This window comes from Phyllostomus discolor, chromosome 3, assembly GCF_004126475.2.
Source record: "Phyllostomus discolor isolate MPI-MPIP mPhyDis1 chromosome 3, mPhyDis1.pri.v3, whole genome shotgun sequence".
In the NCBI taxonomy this organism is placed as follows: Eukaryota; Metazoa; Chordata; class Mammalia; order Chiroptera; family Phyllostomidae; genus Phyllostomus; species Phyllostomus discolor.
The window spans coordinates 197,310,124-197,327,284 of NC_040905.2; the positions used below are offsets into that span (position 1 = coordinate 197,310,124).

Here is a 17,161-nt window from a genome sequence, read left to right on the forward strand (position 1 = left end):
TGCCCAATTCAAATCAATTTTTGCTCAAATAAACGCTTAAAACTTTTAATATGCCTCAGTTTATCTTTTAACATGACTACAGAAAATCTAGCCCTGACTAATGCCTAAAAACACTATGGGTTAATTCTCAAGGTTCACTAGCTCTTTAAAACCAGATACAGTGGACTTAATACTTTTGGAATATTCTCTCCAACCATATGCCAGGAAAATCACTAGTCATGCTTCAAAGCTGGGCTCGAACATTTTCTTCTCTAGTTTTGTTGTTGTTTGCTTATTTTTGTCTGTTTGTTTTCCACGACTCCCAGGAATTTGTTCCTTTTTTGTGTGTGGGCACAGCTGCATATGCTGCCCTTGTCACAGCCATTGCTACATGGGGCTAGGCTCTCCAGCGACTGAGTCATTCTCCCCTTTGGTCTGACAGCTACTCAGGGCAAGACTGTCAGAATCAGCTTAGTTTCCCTGCCTTTCTTGGTAGATATACATTGGGTTGGCCAGAAAGTTCATTCAGTGTTTTCCATAAGGTAGTTTCAGTAGTGCTTGGTTGTTGTCTCTAACTTCATTTGAAACAATTTTGTTAGATTGTATTGTGACAGCTGTCATATCACTGAGCATTTAAAACACTTTATGAAAATAGATGAATTTTTGTGTAGCCATTTTACTATTGAAAATGGAAGAAAATAAGCAACATTTTCGGCATGTTATGCTTTGTTTTCGCAAGAAAGGTACAAATGCAACTGAAATGCAAAAAAAAAAATATTTGTACAGTGTATGGAGAAGGTTCTGTGACTGATTGAACATGTCAAAAGTGGTTTGCAAAGTTTTGTGCTAGAGATTTCTCGCTGGACCAGTTGTAGTTGCTAGCGATCAAATCGAGACATTAATTGAGACAATCATTATAAACCATGTGGGAGATGGCCAACATTCTCAAAATATCCAAATCAATCAAGCTATTGGTGAAAATGAAAAATGTGTCTTTTATTTTATGGAAAAACACATACAGACTTTTTGGGCAACCCAGTATTTATGTCTACTGACTCTTCCCCTGTAATGGAAAGCTCATTCATTCCTTCAGTCATACACATGTATTACTGCCATGTCCGGTAAGGCAAAGGAGGGGCTCAGTCCGATGTGACAATGCAGTATGACCGGTGATGTGACTAAGGCCTGCCTGGTGTTGAGTGGGTACAGTAAGAGGTTACTAACCCTGTCAGGGACTGGGTGGTAGTGGAGAGGGTGTGAGAATGGCCTCTTAGGAAGGTTAGTGATGCTGATGTTCTGGGGGTCTGGGGACCCAAAGACCCACTATGACCCACTGTGGGCTCTTGGCTTCCCACAGGAAAGAATTCAAACATAAGATGGCATAGATTTAGAGTGAAATAGAGTTTATTAGTGGAGCAGTGAGACAGAGTGGGCTACTCCCCAGACAGAGCAGCCTCTCCGTAGAGGGATTTACTACTTTTATTGAGGCTCATTTAATCAAGGGGCAGGGCATTCAATAAAGGGGAGGAATATTCAGGACTTCTCTGGAAAGATGTGGAGACTTCTCAGAAAAGCTTCATTGCCACTTTTTGTCCTTATATGGGCCTTTTGTTTTAGATTTCAGCAGCTCGGGGTATGTCATTTAGCATGCTAATGTACTTCAATGAGCACATATAATGAGGCCAGAGGTCACCATGAGGTGGAATTAGTTACTGTGTTGGATCGGACTGGTCTTCCACCTGTTCTAACCCATAAATGCATTGGGGGTTGGTCTACTATAACCTTGGCAGTTCCTGTAACTCTTAAGGGTTATAGCTGTTTTGCCACATACCCTGTCTCATTAGGATATGATTTTTAAAAACTTAGTCTTAGAAGAGGAGCGGGAGTTTATCAGGAAAACAAGGTGAAGAAGGGAAGTTTCAGCAGAACACTAGGTCACTTCTCATATAGAAAAGCAGGCTGATCTGCCTCCACATCTTTGTTTAATTCAGGTGGTTCCCTCTGCTAGGAACACACACACACTCCTGTTTGGAGAGGGAGGGAATTCATTACCAAAGATTAGGGGAGTCTCATTTGCTTTGCAAGGCCCTAACTTACTAGTTCTTTTATATATGAAATATAATTCAAGGGTCTACAGTCTACAGCCCTTGGGAGAATCTTGCCCGCTCTTTTGATAAAAGTGCCTGCTCATTCATTTACGTATTCTCTTCTTGCTTTTGTGCTATCGCAACAGCTTTAGGGTCACTCGGTATGTCTATTTTCTTTCATTGTTCACCTCTAGTCATTTTTAGACATCATTTCCTCATTCACTGATGTTAACTTTTAAAACTTATTTTTTTACTGCACAGGATGGCTTTCAGCATCATTTCTACTGTTCAGGCACACCTATACTCCTGACTGTTTTGGGTGTGGCACTATTATGAGTTCTCCAAGAGGTGTGGGAAACTCAACCTAACCATAACCTGCAACTGGTTTATCCCTCCAAAAAGTGCAGATTTTCTACAGCTCTGGACAGTGATGATCATCCAATGCATACTGCTAGACCTCCACTTGATAGATTATTAATGGAAAAGTCTTTCCCATTGCATTTTCCTCCCAACTTACTTTGTAATGAGGGCATGATACAGGAGTTGATCGTTGAATACATGCATACATTCATGCCAATTCAATTCTCAATATCAGTACCTTTCAATTCTCTGAAATGAGGAGGTCAGGAAGGCAGGCACTCAAATGGGAAGTATTCGCAAAGATGGCATTTAATTACATATTTGGTGAGAACCCATCATATGCTAGATCAATATCTAGGTGGAATATATATTGAGCAGTACTGACCGTGACTGGACAAAGTCTTGCTACTGACTCATATGTTTATTCTGAGGAACACGAGGTAATGTAGTGAATGTGCTGTGAAAAATGCAAAAGATGACGTACATGCCAAAATCATTACCTTAAATTACAAAACCATTTTTGTTCTCTTGTCACTGTTCATAGCGTAACAAGTAAATTGTAAAGCAGTACAGCTGCATTTTTTTGTCTAGGACTCATGGGTAAAACACTCTAAGTATGCAGTGGAAAATAGGTTTCCTGTGTGAACCCATATTGATGCATAATACCTTCTGGAAAGCATGCTTAAGAATGATTCTGAGGCCAAGTCGTGATTAACTCAGAAAGAGTGCAGTGGTCCTTCCGCAATGGCTGCTGTCAGGCAAGGGCAGGGAACTGTGCCCCTTGCTGCGATGTGCTTGCTGTTCCAGATGCAGGTGTTTGTATTTAAGTGCTTTGAATGAGAGAAACTGGAGTGAGTGTCCAGAAAATCACGGTCATTCACCATCAGTAACAATTCATCTTCAATCTTTGAAAAAATGGCAAGTAAAAGAAACAGTGCTGAGTTATAATTGTAATTTATTATTTTAATGAAAGAACATGTTTACTAGGAAAAGTCTTTGTGAACTCAATGTAATATTCTTAGACTCATCATCATTCATAAATAGGCACAGAAACTTCTACTTTATCAAACATCACAGTGTGGGCTCAGTGAAAATTTTAATTAGTGTTGATTTGTGCATATCAAAAGGATTTTAATTGTGGGAATAATACATGTACCTGATGGAAACGTTCAAACAGTACACAGTGAACAGGAGGCCTCCCTCCCAGCCCAGACTCTGTTCCTGTCCTCCTGGGCCCAAGAGCAGCCACCCTTAAGTTTTATGTCTATTTTTCAAACAAGGTCTATTCACATACAAATACAGGTATATAGGCATACATACAGAGAGACAGAGAGACAAACATGCACCCTTTTGTACACAAGCGGGTGTATTTCAACCAGCTGCCCTTTTCACTTAACAGTTTAACTTGAACATCATTTTCTACCAGCACCTGTGTATCCTCAGCTGCTTTCTTTCATTTTCTCCTAATTTTGTGTTAATATTTTTTACATGAACAACCTGTTTATAAAGTTTTCTGCTTATGCAGAAGATAACAAAAACATTAAGAGCTGAGTGATGATATCAAAGATGAAGCTCATACCAATGACCACAAACACTTACACATAGCAGTGAACAGGTATGCAAATTCAATTCTCATATGTTGAGTATACAACACTCAAGCAACACAAATTTTCAGCATATGAATGTTTCTCTAGGGCTCTGCTTATTTAACTTATTAACAATTTTTAAAACTTTATATTACAATGTAAACAGGTCATTTACAATAATTTGTAAAACTTTTCTACAAAAGGTTTAGTATCAAGTTTAAACTTTCAATTGCTTCTATGTGAAGATTTTCAAATTCTTTCGTGTATAATGAGGTGTGACTTCTTGTTCAAGGCTTTCCGACACCTTTTAATTCAAAATACTTCTAAAGTTAAATAAAACCTTCAGTTCAATTCAAAGATTTCCCACATTATTTCACTCATGAGATTTCTCTTCTGAATGAGTTTTCACATGTTTGGTAAGGGATGCATTTTGTTTGAAGGCTTTTCCACATTTTTTACATTCATAGGGTTTCTCTCCAGTGTGGGATCTCTGATGTATAACAAGTTGTGACTTTGCATTGAAGGCTTTTCCACATTCATTACATTCATAGGGTTTCTCCCCAGTATGAGTTCTATGATGTACAATGAGGTGGGACTTTTGGCTAAAGGCTTTCCCACACTCATTACATTCATAGGGTTTCTCCCCAGTGTGAACCCTCTGATGCTGAGTAAGGCCTTCAATTTGTTTGAAGGCCTTCCCACACTGATCACATTCAAAGGGACTTTCACCCGTGTGCGTTCTCATGTGGTAAGTAAGGGATGAGCTGTGTCCAAAGGCTTTTCCGCATTCATCACATTTATATGGTTTCTCCTTAGTATGAGTTCTTTGATGTATCACGAGGTGCGACTTCTTGCTGAAAGCCTTCCCACATTCATCACATCCAAAGGGTTTCTCACCTGTATGGATTCTCATGTGTTTAGTGAGAGATGAGCTATACTTAAAGGCTCGTCCACATTCACTGCATTCATATGGTATTTCCCCTGTATGAGTTCTCACATGTTCAGTAAGAGATGAGTTATACCTAAAGGATTTCCCACACTCCTTACATTCATAGGGCTTCTCCCCTGTGTGAGATCTTACATGTTGAATAAGATTTGAGCTGTGTCTGAAGGTTTTCCCACACTCAGTACACTTATAGGGCTTTTCCCCAGTATGAACTCTCAGATGGTCAGTGAGGGCATGTTTGTGACCATGAGCTTTGCCACACTGAATACATTCATATGGCTTTTCTCCAGTATGAGTTCTCTGATGTACAACCAGGTGTGACTTTTGGCCAAAGGCTATCCCACATTCATCACATTCATATGGTTTTTCCCCAGTATGAGTTCTTTCATGGTCTACAAGTCCTTGTTTGTGGCTGAGAGTTTTCCCACACTGACTACATTCATAAAGTTTCACTTTAGCTTGAGCGGTGTCACACTTTGTAGGAGGTGAGCTATGGCTGGATGATTTTTCCTGTTTCTCCCCAGTTTCAGTGTTGTCCCATTTAGTACGGGACGAGCCATGATGAACCAAGTTCTCACATTTCCTGCCAGTTTGAGCTTTGTCACACCTGTCAGATGAGCTATGGTTAGATAATTTCTGTTTCTTTCCAGTTTTATTTTTGTCTTTTTTTGTCTCAGATAAGGTATGGCCCAATGATTTCCTGTGCTCTTTAGCTACATCAGGTTTCTTTTTTGCACGGTTTCTTATATGACCAGGTGAGTCAAAATTCTTCTGTTTCAGACTCTTTCCCTCTGAATTAAATTTAAGAAGCTTTTTTTTGGAAGAAACTTGTGTTGTACTCACATTTTTTGCCCCCAATGAACTACCTTCATGGCCTTTCTTCTTGGTCAAAGTTTTTTTCTTTAATGTAATTTCCCTAAGGAGTTTGTTTTGAGATTCCTGGTGATTCTCTAGCTGGTCATCATCTTGCTGGACTTCCTCTAAAACAGAATTCAATGAGATATTCTTATGAACCTTTTCATTCTCATATTTTAGAATACAATTTACAAAGAAATGCCCTGTTGTGAGACTGAATCTTTATTCAAGCCTAGTACCCCAGAGTGAGTGAAATACCAAGCACCTAGGTCCCTATCCTCTTGGACTTGAAGGGGGAAATGCTGTAGTAAAAACAGTAAAAGAAAACTGACAATAGTAATTAGAAAAAGCTATTTATAAATATGACCTTGCAACCTGAGATAGAACATGAAATATACACAAGGAGCAGCGAATGTGAAGTAGATGAAGTAAAAAGAGCTTGTAACTGTAGCTGACACATTTTTGAAGTCTCTCTTCAGTCCAAGCCGCCCAACTTTGATAACCACCAATCCACGCATAGCATTTGACTCCTGTAGCCTGTACTACATTAATCCTGCTCTCCATGGTCACAGGTGGAGATACATCTGACCCAAGATGTCCAATAAGAGTCTTCCTCCTAAAAATTTAGATTCTAGGTAGTCTCCAGTGGGTTCTTAAATTTATAAATGATATAAGACAAGTAAAATAAATCTCTATTTTCCCTGTGGAAACAGAGAATTCATCAGTACGAAGGATGAAGCATACATCCATAGAAAAGCAGAGATGCAGGATCACATGTCTTCAAAAGACTATTTGAATAACCTCAATTACTAATGGCTTTCCAGTCCTGGTTCGAGTCTTGGTAAGGCCTGGCTGAAGTAGCTGCCTTCACATTAGAAGATACCTACCCATGTCCTTATAGTAAATTCCTCTCTTTACTTAGGCTAGCTCATGTACATTTTTTTAAAGATTTTATTTAATTATTTTCAGAGAGAGGGGAAGGGAGGGATAGAGGGAGGGAGAAAAACATCACTGTGTGGTTGCATCTCACATGCCTTCCACTGAGGAACTGGCCCACAACCCAGGCATGTGCCCTCACTGGGAATCGAACCAGTGACCCTTTAGTTCACAGGCCGGCACTCAATCTACTAAGCCACACCAGCTAGGGCTAGCTCATGTAAACTTTTGTTATAGCACCCCAAAAAGCCAATACAGCAATAACAAGGCAAGTCCACCAAGAAGGACTGAACAACTTAAGGTGACTGAAGGAATAATCCAGAAAGGCTGTTCCCCTGCTACCACCCATGATCAATGTAATAACATTCCTGCACTAAAAGACAAGACAAAACAAAACAAAAACCTCCAGTTTCTCTGACTTCCTTAGTGCTTTTACCACATGATAAAATTCACAGAAATGAGATGGACGAACAAACTTCACCCCATTTGGATGTACAACGTACACACTTGTTTTCCAATAGTTTGCTATGGAGCACCTCTGTTTTCCTGTCAGGTCACGCTATAACCACCAATTATAAATCCAAAGCTTATTTTCTAGCCCCGAGTGATTGCTCCCATTCTTTCCTCCACACATTATGCAGTTGTATATTTTGAGGTATCTTCTCAACCCAGGCCTCCCTTCTCTGAGACCACTGCCCACACTGACAGGTGCAGGCAGCCATGTTTGTATAGTACAACCCAACTTCTAGTGGAAAACAACTGATTGGATGGTGGTAATGGCCAGGCCCCGCCCCAGCTGGTTCAATAACAATCTTTCTCTCAAGAACTTAGAATTGAAACTCAAAGACTTCTGGGAGGAGGCAGAAGAAGGTAAAGGGGGAATAAATGATGACAGAAGGAGACTTAAATTTGGGCTATGAATACATAGTACATTATACAGATGATGTATTATAGAATTGTATAGTTGAAGCCTATATAATTTTATTAACCAATGTCACCCCAATAAACAAAAAAATTTTAAACAAGAAAGAAACTCAAAGACTTCTCTTAGCAAGATATGGACATTATACATGTAAAAACCTAAAAACTTAGGCACGGAGCTACTCTGGGGTGCCTGTTTTCAGCTATGTACAGGGAAAACTTGGAAAAGCGTCAGGGTGGGAATTAAACAGACTCAAAGAGAGAAGCAGATCTAAGAGTCCCATGGCTGCAGAAAGAAACAGAAAGTGAATAGCTGTCTTGGTGGTGAAGAAACATTACATGAATAAAGTGGAAACTGTGCTCAAACAGAAAAGAGTTATGGTGTTTGGATACCCAGCCAAGAAATAATATTATTTTTATGGAAACTTTTTAAGAGATTAGTTCCCATGGGATAGAAGGTCAGTTTTTCTAAGTGTAGCTGCGGTGGTGATGTAGATAAAATAGGGAGAAGTGGAATTCCTAGCTGCTTTTCCATTTAGGAAATTTTTTAAAAAGATTTTATTTATTTCTAGAGAGAGGGGAAGGGAAGGAGAGAAACAGGGAGAGAAACATTGATATGAGAGAGCAATATCGCTCAGTTGCCTCTTGTACGTGCCCTGATCGAGGACTGAATCTGCAGTCCAGGCATGTGCCCTGACCTGGAATCGAACTGGCAACCTTTTGTTTGTGGGATGACATTCAACTAACTGAGCCACACCAGTCAGGGCTCCATTTAGGAAACGTTAAGTGATGCACGCATCCTAAGAGAAATTGTATAACAAGAACTTTCATGTAACATGGCAAAGCTTGTATCTTCCAATGCCCAGGGATTCTGGGGAGAGTGAAAGAAAATGTTCTTCTGGGAAATTCCAGAACTTCTGGCCAAGATGAAGGCATAGGTAGACACACTGTGCCTCCTCACACAACCAAAATAAATGACAATGACAAATTTAAAAACAAAAAACAACCAGAACTGCCAGAAAATTGAACTGTATGGAATTTCAACAACCAAGGAGTTAAAGAAAAAACATTCATACAGACTGGTAGGAGGGGCAGAGACGGGCAGCCATGCAGAGAGGACTCTCGGCAAGGAGGCAGCTGGCGGAGCAGGCAGATAAACCTGGAGGAACAACTGGGGAGCCAGACAGACCATGCAACCCAGGGTCCCAGCACAGGGAAAATGAAGCCTCAAAACCTCTGACTGAAAAAAAACCGTGAGGGTTATGGCATTGGGAGAAACTCCCTGCCTCACAGGAGAGTTTGTTGGAGAGACCCACAGGGTCCTAGAACATACACAAGCCCACCACACGGGAATCAGCACCAGAAGGGCCCAATTTGCTTGTGGGAAGTGAAGGAAGTGACTGAAAGCCAGCGGAGAGCAGAGCAAGCAGCACTGTTCCCTGTCGGACCCCTCCCTGCTGACAGCAACACAACACAGGAACTTAGGTTGCCCGGCCCTGGTGAACACCTAAGGTTCCACCCTTTACTGCTTAACAGGCACACCCAGACAAAAAAGAAAAAAGAAAAATGGCCCAAATGAAAGAATAGGTCAAAGCTCCAAAAAAAATACAACTAAGCGATGAAGAGATAGCCAAGCTACCAGATACATAGTTCAAAACACTGGTAATCATGATGCTCACAAAAATCATTGAGTATGGTCTCAAAATAGAGGGAAAAAATGAAGGCCATGCTAAGTGAAATAAAGGAAAATGTACAGGCAACCAACAGTGATGGAAAGACAACTGGGACTCAAATCAATGGTTTGGAGCAGAAGGAAGAAAGAAACATTCAACTAGAACAGAATGAAGAAACAAGAATTCAGAAAAATGAGGAGAGGCTGAGGAACCTCCAGGACAACTTTAAATGTTCCAACATTTGAATCACAAGAGTGCCAGAAGGAGAAGAGGAAGAGCAAGAACTTGAAAATTTATTTGAAAAAATAATGGAGAAATTGCCCAATCTGGCAAAGGAAATAGACTTCTACGAAGTCCAGGAAGCTAGAGAGTCCCAAAAAACTTGGACCCAGAGAAGCACACACCAAGGCACATCATAATTACATTACCCAAGATAAAAGAAAAGGAGAGAATTTTAAAAGCAGCAAGAGAAAAGAAGACAGTTACCTACAAAGGAGTTCCCATAAGACTATCAGTTGATTTCTCAAAAGAAACCTTATAGACAAGAAGGGGCTGGAAAGTATTCAAAAGTCATGAAAGGCAAGGACATACATCCAAGATGACTCTATCCAGCAAAGCTATCATTTGGAATGGAAGGGCAGATAAAGTGCTTCCCAGATAAGGTCAAGTTAGAGATCATCATCACCAAGCCATTATTATATGAAATGTTGAAGGGAGTTATCTAAGAAAAAGAAGATAAAAATATGAACAGTAAAATGACAACAAACTCACTATTAACAACTGAACCTAAAAAAAAAAAGTAACAAAAACAAACTAAGCAAACAACTAAAACAGGGACAGAATCACAGAAATGGAGGTCACATGGAGGGTTATCAGCGAAGGAGTGGGAGAAGGATAAAGGGGGAAAAGATACAGGGAATAAGTAGCATAAATGGTAGGCAGAAAACAGACAAGGAGAGGTTAAGAATAGTATAGGAAATATAGAAGCCGAGGAACTTATATGTACGACCCATGGACATGAACTAAAGGGGGGAATGTGGGTGGAAGGGGGTATGCAGGGCAGAGGGGAATAAAGGGGATAAAATGGGACAACTGTGTTTGCATAATCAACACAATATATTTTAAATAAAAGAAAATTTTCTTCTGGGAAAAAGGGATCAAAACTCAAACCTTTCCCCATATGGTGTAACATTGTAAGAACCTCTTATAATGATGTTTGAGCGGGTCCCAACTGACATTGGCCAGTAAGGAAAGATATAAAGCACTACAAGGGAAATTTACCATGAGGGAGGGGAGGAGAGGAGAATCTGAACTAGGAAACTGGTATAAGAGAGTAATACTCAGGGGAAAGTTGGGCGCGGGGAGCATGTATCTGTCTATAAGCTTGTCTGGAATGTGAGACAGTGACTGAAACATGAGTTGTAAGCTAAAGGGACTACAACTTCAGATACTGAGGTATGGAGCTCATTAGACTCAGCACATCATTGGAGGGAACAGAAGAGTCCTTCCTTGAAGAACCTCCAAGTACTACAGAAGAACAAGAACCAAGAAGAGAGTCACTGTAGCAATGACCAAGGTGTGTTAGATGACTCGGGATATTTGTTAGTCGTAACATTAAGTATCACTGAGAAAAGTAAAGATAGCCAAACTGCAGCCGCTAATGAATGGATCAAAAACTTCATAAGGCCTCTCATTTGTTATTTGAAGGACGGGTCCCTCCAATCTCAGGAAACTCAAGGAGTCTTGGAAAACCAAGAGGGAACTTAAAAAGATGTTTTGGACATTCTGCTAATTTGGGGACTGTAATAATATAAACAATAACTGAATGTTTTAATGTTTGGTGGCAACCCTTAAGACGATTTTTTTTAAAAAGGGGACTTAACAAATCTACCTAAGAATTGAAGCAATTTAGTTATGTGATAATATGAATCTTGTTTGGCTGCTGGCAATGAGAAGAAAAACCGCCAGGAACGGAGGAGAGAATAGGAAGAAAGAAGGCAGAGAGCACAGATTCAGAGAAACTCCAGGGCGGACAGGCCTAAAATCAGAGCAGACCCTGATAAAAACAGGGGAGGTGAAAGGAAGCTCCAATTCAGAAAGAAAGACAAAGCTTTCCATTCTGACACCCTGAGAACGAGCTGTCTTGCCAGCAGGTCAAGTGCGAGTCAACACCAAGGACCTGCAGACTGACCTAGAAACTGACCTTAGAGTCACCGCGGTAGGATTAAAAGCTTGTATTTCCACAAAGCATGATTCCTTGGAGGGTAATACCATCGAAAAAACAGATAGTAGAAGATACACCTTAGGGACAATTCAGCAAAGTGAGAAGGAAGAGACACTGGTGAAAAAAATGGTCAAGGAGCACTCAGAATAAAATCAGAGGCAAGTGTTATAATTCGAACTGGGCAGGCAAGAATTTAGCCTGATCAAAACGATTCAAATATGCACTGAAAGGTAAGCACTGGTCACTGTAAAGTCAGAAATTTAGATGGAGACATGAGATCTGTGGCATTTGGCTGCAAAGGTTAAGAAGATGTAAACGATGATGCATTACAGACCACAGATCTAGAACATTTCACAGTGAAAGGAGGAGAAGGGAAAGTACTTAGGGTCAGAAGCATCAAGCCCGAGATTTGGAAAGAGGACAGATCTAAAAATGTCTGAATATACAAAGAGAGAAATTTCATACCATGGAGTTTTAGGACTACAGTGAACCTCATATGAGAACCTTTCACATGGACAGGTTCTCAGAAAGAAGAAATATTAGAATCTCTGAGGTTAATGAATCTTTGTGGTTTGAAATCTTCTTCCTCCAGGAGATTCTGGTATTTTTCTGTTGCTATTTCCTGGTTAAGAAAGAAGGATTTGGGATCTTTAAGAAGAATTTAAGAATAAAAGATTCTTTGGCCCTGGCTGGCGTAGCTCAGTGGATTGAGCGCGGGCTGGGAACCAAAGTTTCGCAGGTTCAATTCCAGGGTACATGCCTGGGTTGCAGGCCATGACCCCCAGCAATCGCACATTGATGTTTCTCTCTCTCTCTTTCTCCCCCGTTCCCTCTCTAAAAATAAATAAAAATCTAAAAAAAAAAAAGAATAAACGATTCTTTGAATAATTCCAAAGTTACCACCAGGAAATGAGGAACTTACTTCCATTGGCTCCTTTTTGCTTGGGTCTTGGTGTTTCACGTGGTGTTCCACCTTGTCTGGGTCTTTTCCCCTTCCCCAAACATGGCTCTTCTCCTTTTTCCAACTTGGAGATCATGTCTGGCTTGGCAGCTTGACACCCTGCCCATGGGGAATGGTAGACACTGAATGTTAGAACAACAAACATCCCCAAAATCAAGCCCTGACATTTGAGCTTCAGAGCCTTTATAGGATAAAGATACAGAACATATGGATTCTGAGATTTCACAAGGCCCCACCCGAGTAGACCTTCTATTTTGGACGAAAGGGCAAAGTATCGTGCCTAGTACCCAAAAGGGATTAAAATTCCTTCACTCAAAAACCAAGGCCAAACTTAGGAAGGACTTCAGAGAGGAGGAATCACAGTGGACACATTTTGAATTACAAAGGAATTGCCTTACCCACTGAGGCGCAGTTGCTGTAGTTCTCCAGCATCACATCCTTGTACAGGCTCCTCTGAGCTGGGTCTAGTTGCTCCCATTCCTTTTGGGTAAAGGCCATAGTCACGTCTTTGAATGTTACCGGTCCCTGTAATAGGACATTCTTGTTCAGTCTAATGTCATCCACACTCATGAGTGACTGGGACAGATTTTACCTTGACCATTCACTGTTGATAGGATGTTATATAGAATACCCATTCTCTGCTCAATTTTGCATTTTTTCTTCTGAAACAAAAATCATATTAGTCCCTGTTATGGACTGACTGTGCCTCCTCCAAATTCATATGTTGAAACCCCACCCTCTGATAGGATGGCATTAGGAGAGAGGGCCTTTGGGAGGATATTACAATCGGATCAGGTCAGGAGGGTGGAATCGTCATGCATGGAATTAGTGCCCTTATTAGAATCAGGAGAAAGCTCACTTGCTCTCTCTACTCTTTCTGCCAGTGAGGACAGAAGTCTGTAACCTGGAAGAGGTGACATCTCAAATGAGCATTCAATACTGTCAGTTTCCTATTCCTCTTTCAAAGATGATTATGCCGAACATTCTCCCCTTTCTCTTTGAAATTTGCAACATCTACTCCTTTTCCACCCTCAGCTGATGCATTTGTCTACTTCAAAGAGAAAATAAATGCAAATGGACCAGAACTACCTTGCCTTGTTACCATCAATTCCACTATCGTGTTTCCAAACCCACAGAATCTGTCTTCCCTTGTGTTAAAGTGGAAGAATTGTCCTTTGTCTCACCTAAGGCCAGTCTGTCCACTTAAGCTCTGGATCCCATTTTCGACTGCCTTCTCAGGGCTTTCACCCCTGCAGTCAACCTCGTTTCTTTTATACCATCTACTTTTCCCTTTCTACTGGATCATTTCAACATACAGAGTTACCTTAATATCTATCATTCATCTGAAGAAAATCTCCCATAATCTCAAGTCCCATCCAATGACGATTTCTTTTTTCCCCTTGCCAGCAAAACTCCTAGTATCGTCTAGACTTGCTGTTTCTACTTCATTACTTCCCATTCTTTGCACTCATCCCAACAGAATTTTATACTCCACCAAAAGAGCGATAATCAATCAAAATAACCATTGAGCTACATCTCATCAAGGTCAACTTCTCTGTAGTCACACTTCTGGGACCCACAAGAGCATATGACATAACTGATTACACCCCTTGTCTTGAAAAGATTTTTTCTCCATGCTTATTTGACACATTTCCAATTTTCCTCCTGCCTCAGCTCAGTGGATACACTTTTTCATTTGTTTGTTTATTTGTTTTTATTTCCTCCTAAACTTCAAAATGTCAGAGTGACTCAGAGTGGAGTCCTGGGCCCTCTTTTCTTCCCTACCTGCCTTCTCTCCCTAGGTCACCTTGTCCAATGTTAGAGCTTTAAGTGCCATCTTCACGCTGATTGATGCCTTTCAAACACAGATTCCCTAGCCCAGACCTCTCTTAAGTCCTAGGCTCCTATATCTACCAACTACTCACATCTCTCCTTGGACACGCCATGGGCATCTGGACACGGCCCAAACAGAACCACTACCGTCTAGCCTGCCTCCCATTCACATCCACCAAACCTGGTCTCCAACACAACCCGCTCTCAGGAACGGAACCACCATCTATCCAGTTCCTCGGGCTACAAGTAAATCTTGATTTTTTCTTTTCTTCCCTCATGTTCCGTACCAATTCATCAGTAAGTGCTGTCGGCTCATCTCCACACGTATTCTGAATGTGGCTTTTCATGTCAATGCTACAACCCTTTCCCGCGCCATCATCATTTCTCCCTTCCAACTACTGCGATAAACTCTCCTGGCCGACCTTCCTGCACCTCTGGCACCCACAGGGACTCTCCAGCTTTCAACCAGCAAGCCACGGTACTCGCTGCCTCCCACACACGCCGCAAATTGCGGACCCCCACATGCCTCCCCAGTCTCTGATACACCACAAAGCCCCTTAATGAGCCCCGGGGCCTTCCCAACGGACCTTTCAGTGACTGCCACACACTCAACCTGCCCCCCAACACGGTCACCGCAGGTCTCTCATAACGCCGATTTTTTAAACTGGAGCACTCGACCGCACAGACCAATCCATCGCTACTCCACAAATCCCGCAACACGCGACCCGCCCTCCGGACTCCACTGCAATTCCCAAAGCACCTATTTCACAGACAACCGTAAAGCTCCGATCACTGACCCCCAATTACACCATCTCTTCCCACGGGAGCACCCCCGGCCCGTCGTCGCGCTCACCGCCGTGCTGCCCGCAGGCTTGGACACAGCCATCTCCGGGCGACACCTGGCCTATTCCGCAGTCCTTGCACTCTTCCTCGGGTCCACGGCCTCTGGCTTTGTGGGGATCCGGTCGGAGTCACAGGTAGACGAGGCGGCCAACCGATGCGCGGCCTCAGCGGGTCCTGCAGCGGCGATGGCGGCGCCCCTGGGTCTCTCCCACGGGCGCCGCCATCTTGGCCGGGGTTCCTCCGTACAGCGGAGACCCGGGGTCTCCCTGCCGGCTCTCAGGCGACGGTCCCTGGGGTTGGTTTTTTAAGCCGCCCTGGACTGGCCGGGTGCGAGCACGCGCAAAATCCGCTCAGTTACACCCCGCAGAGCGCTTCAGGGCGCCTGGCGTCCCGCCCTCGGCTCCGGGGATTTTCCCTATCAGAACGCTGAATCTGGAGCTGCCGTTCCTAATCCAGGTTCCGAATCCCCGCCCAGCTACCGCTAAACCGCCCGTTACGCCTAGAGCAAGCTCCTAGCTAGCGCAGATAGCTAGGATAACCGGCGAAATTGGAGGGAGAAAAAGCCCGATCGGGCAGAAGCCATTGTTTCATAGGGAGAGGAGACTAACCTTTGAAATTTAAGATGTCTATTCATTTATGATATCACAATATAACAACAATGGGGGGGGGGGCAAACAGCAGGTTAAGTGAACACAACACTCCTCACTGAGAAGCCGGATTTGACGGAGATATTTCATCCAAATTATCAAGCGATTACAGCAGAAATAATTTCTCAATGCACTATTGCATGTCTCAACATCATTTAGCAATTATTTCCTGAGCTTTTACTATGTGCAGACTAGGTGACTGTTCTGCGCTAGATAATGGGAAATGTGGAGACTCGGGTACACGCACTTCTGTTCCCCAGCTGGAATTTACGGTGGGGCAGAGGCTGGGGAATATATGTTGTTCCTTCCCTGGCCGGCCTGGCTCAGCTGCTTGGAGTATCCCCTTGTAACCAAGAGCTGCGGGTTCGATTCCAGTCAGGGCACATTCCTAGGTTTCCAGTTCCATTTCCAGCCGCCAGGAAGTGGTGAGGTGCGGGGCAAAAACCCAAAACATGTTTCTCTCTCTCCATACGAAAACATGTTGTTCCTTCTTCCACAAGCAAACACACCCTGTTCTGCACCTTCCACTCGGGTTATCCCCACTGTGTTGTCCCTCAGTCGGCAGTGGGTTGCATTTGCCCGCCTTCCCTCTCAGTCTCTTGTCTGAATATGAGTTGCCGTGCATCTTCTCTGAGTTCAGAAAAAAGATCCCCTAGGCCTCCTAGTCTCAAGACACTTTCTGCCTAGTATTTCCAACCTATTCCTGAGTTTTTTTCTAACGAAAACAAAAATTGTGTTTGGCTAACAAATCACAGTGGTGTTTCCCATTTATCCTGCGAACAATCCCAACAATGCTTCCCTAGCCGTCTCGTATCAACCCTAGGGCCCAGCAACACATGTTACAGGCATTGGGATCATCCAGTTCTAACATGTTAACCATGAGTTAGTTGGCACACATGACAATTGGTGTTCTACAAACCACATCTATTGTCGCCATTGACAGGTAAGTAACCTTTCAGACAAACAGTAGCTGCAAAGCGCCAGATGTGGAACTCAACAGGGTCTGACCTCAGTGCTCCTTCCCCTGTGACCTTTGGCATGTAGATGCCCTCTCAGAGCCTGTTTGCTCCGATGTGTTTGGGGAACCGTCTACGGAAGAGAGGTGGTGAGAGCCAGAAGAAAAGAGTGTGTGTTCAACCCTAAGTGCAATGGCAGGCATTCAAAAGGGAGATAAGTAGGTTTGCTCATTGATTCTATTAGCAAATGTCAGTGAGACAGGTAAGACAGGACTGGTGGTTGCAAGGACAACAGAAAACTTGAAAAGTAGGCACAGCAAAATGAGAACATGAGATCTAATGCTCAGTACAACT

General features: G+C 42.5%; 1 protein-coding gene across 4 annotated transcripts in view; it reads right to left on the minus strand.

Moving 5' to 3' along the window:
- ZFP37 (ZFP37 zinc finger protein) overlaps positions 1 to 15,496 on the minus strand; it is a 33,139-nt gene extending 17,643 nt beyond the window's left edge. Inside the window, exons 1-4 of one of the 4 annotated variants that reach the window (XM_036022059.1) lie at positions 15,215 to 15,491; positions 12,927 to 13,053; positions 12,490 to 12,627; positions 5,802 to 5,938 (exon numbers count right to left, since the gene is read on the minus strand). In XM_036022059.1, coding sequence (XP_035877952.1) covers positions 5,802 to 5,938; positions 12,490 to 12,627; positions 12,927 to 13,053; positions 15,215 to 15,247 — 435 coding nt within the window. In that variant the 5' untranslated portion in view covers positions 15,248 to 15,491. Of the gene's footprint in view, positions 1 to 1,963; positions 5,939 to 12,489; positions 12,628 to 12,926; positions 13,054 to 13,120; positions 14,848 to 15,214 lie in introns of those variants that run through there. The other 3 variants (XM_028529097.2, XM_036022058.1, XM_036022060.1) reach the window with 3 other exon arrangements.
- Between the last annotated feature and the right edge of the window lie 1,665 nt (positions 15,497 to 17,161).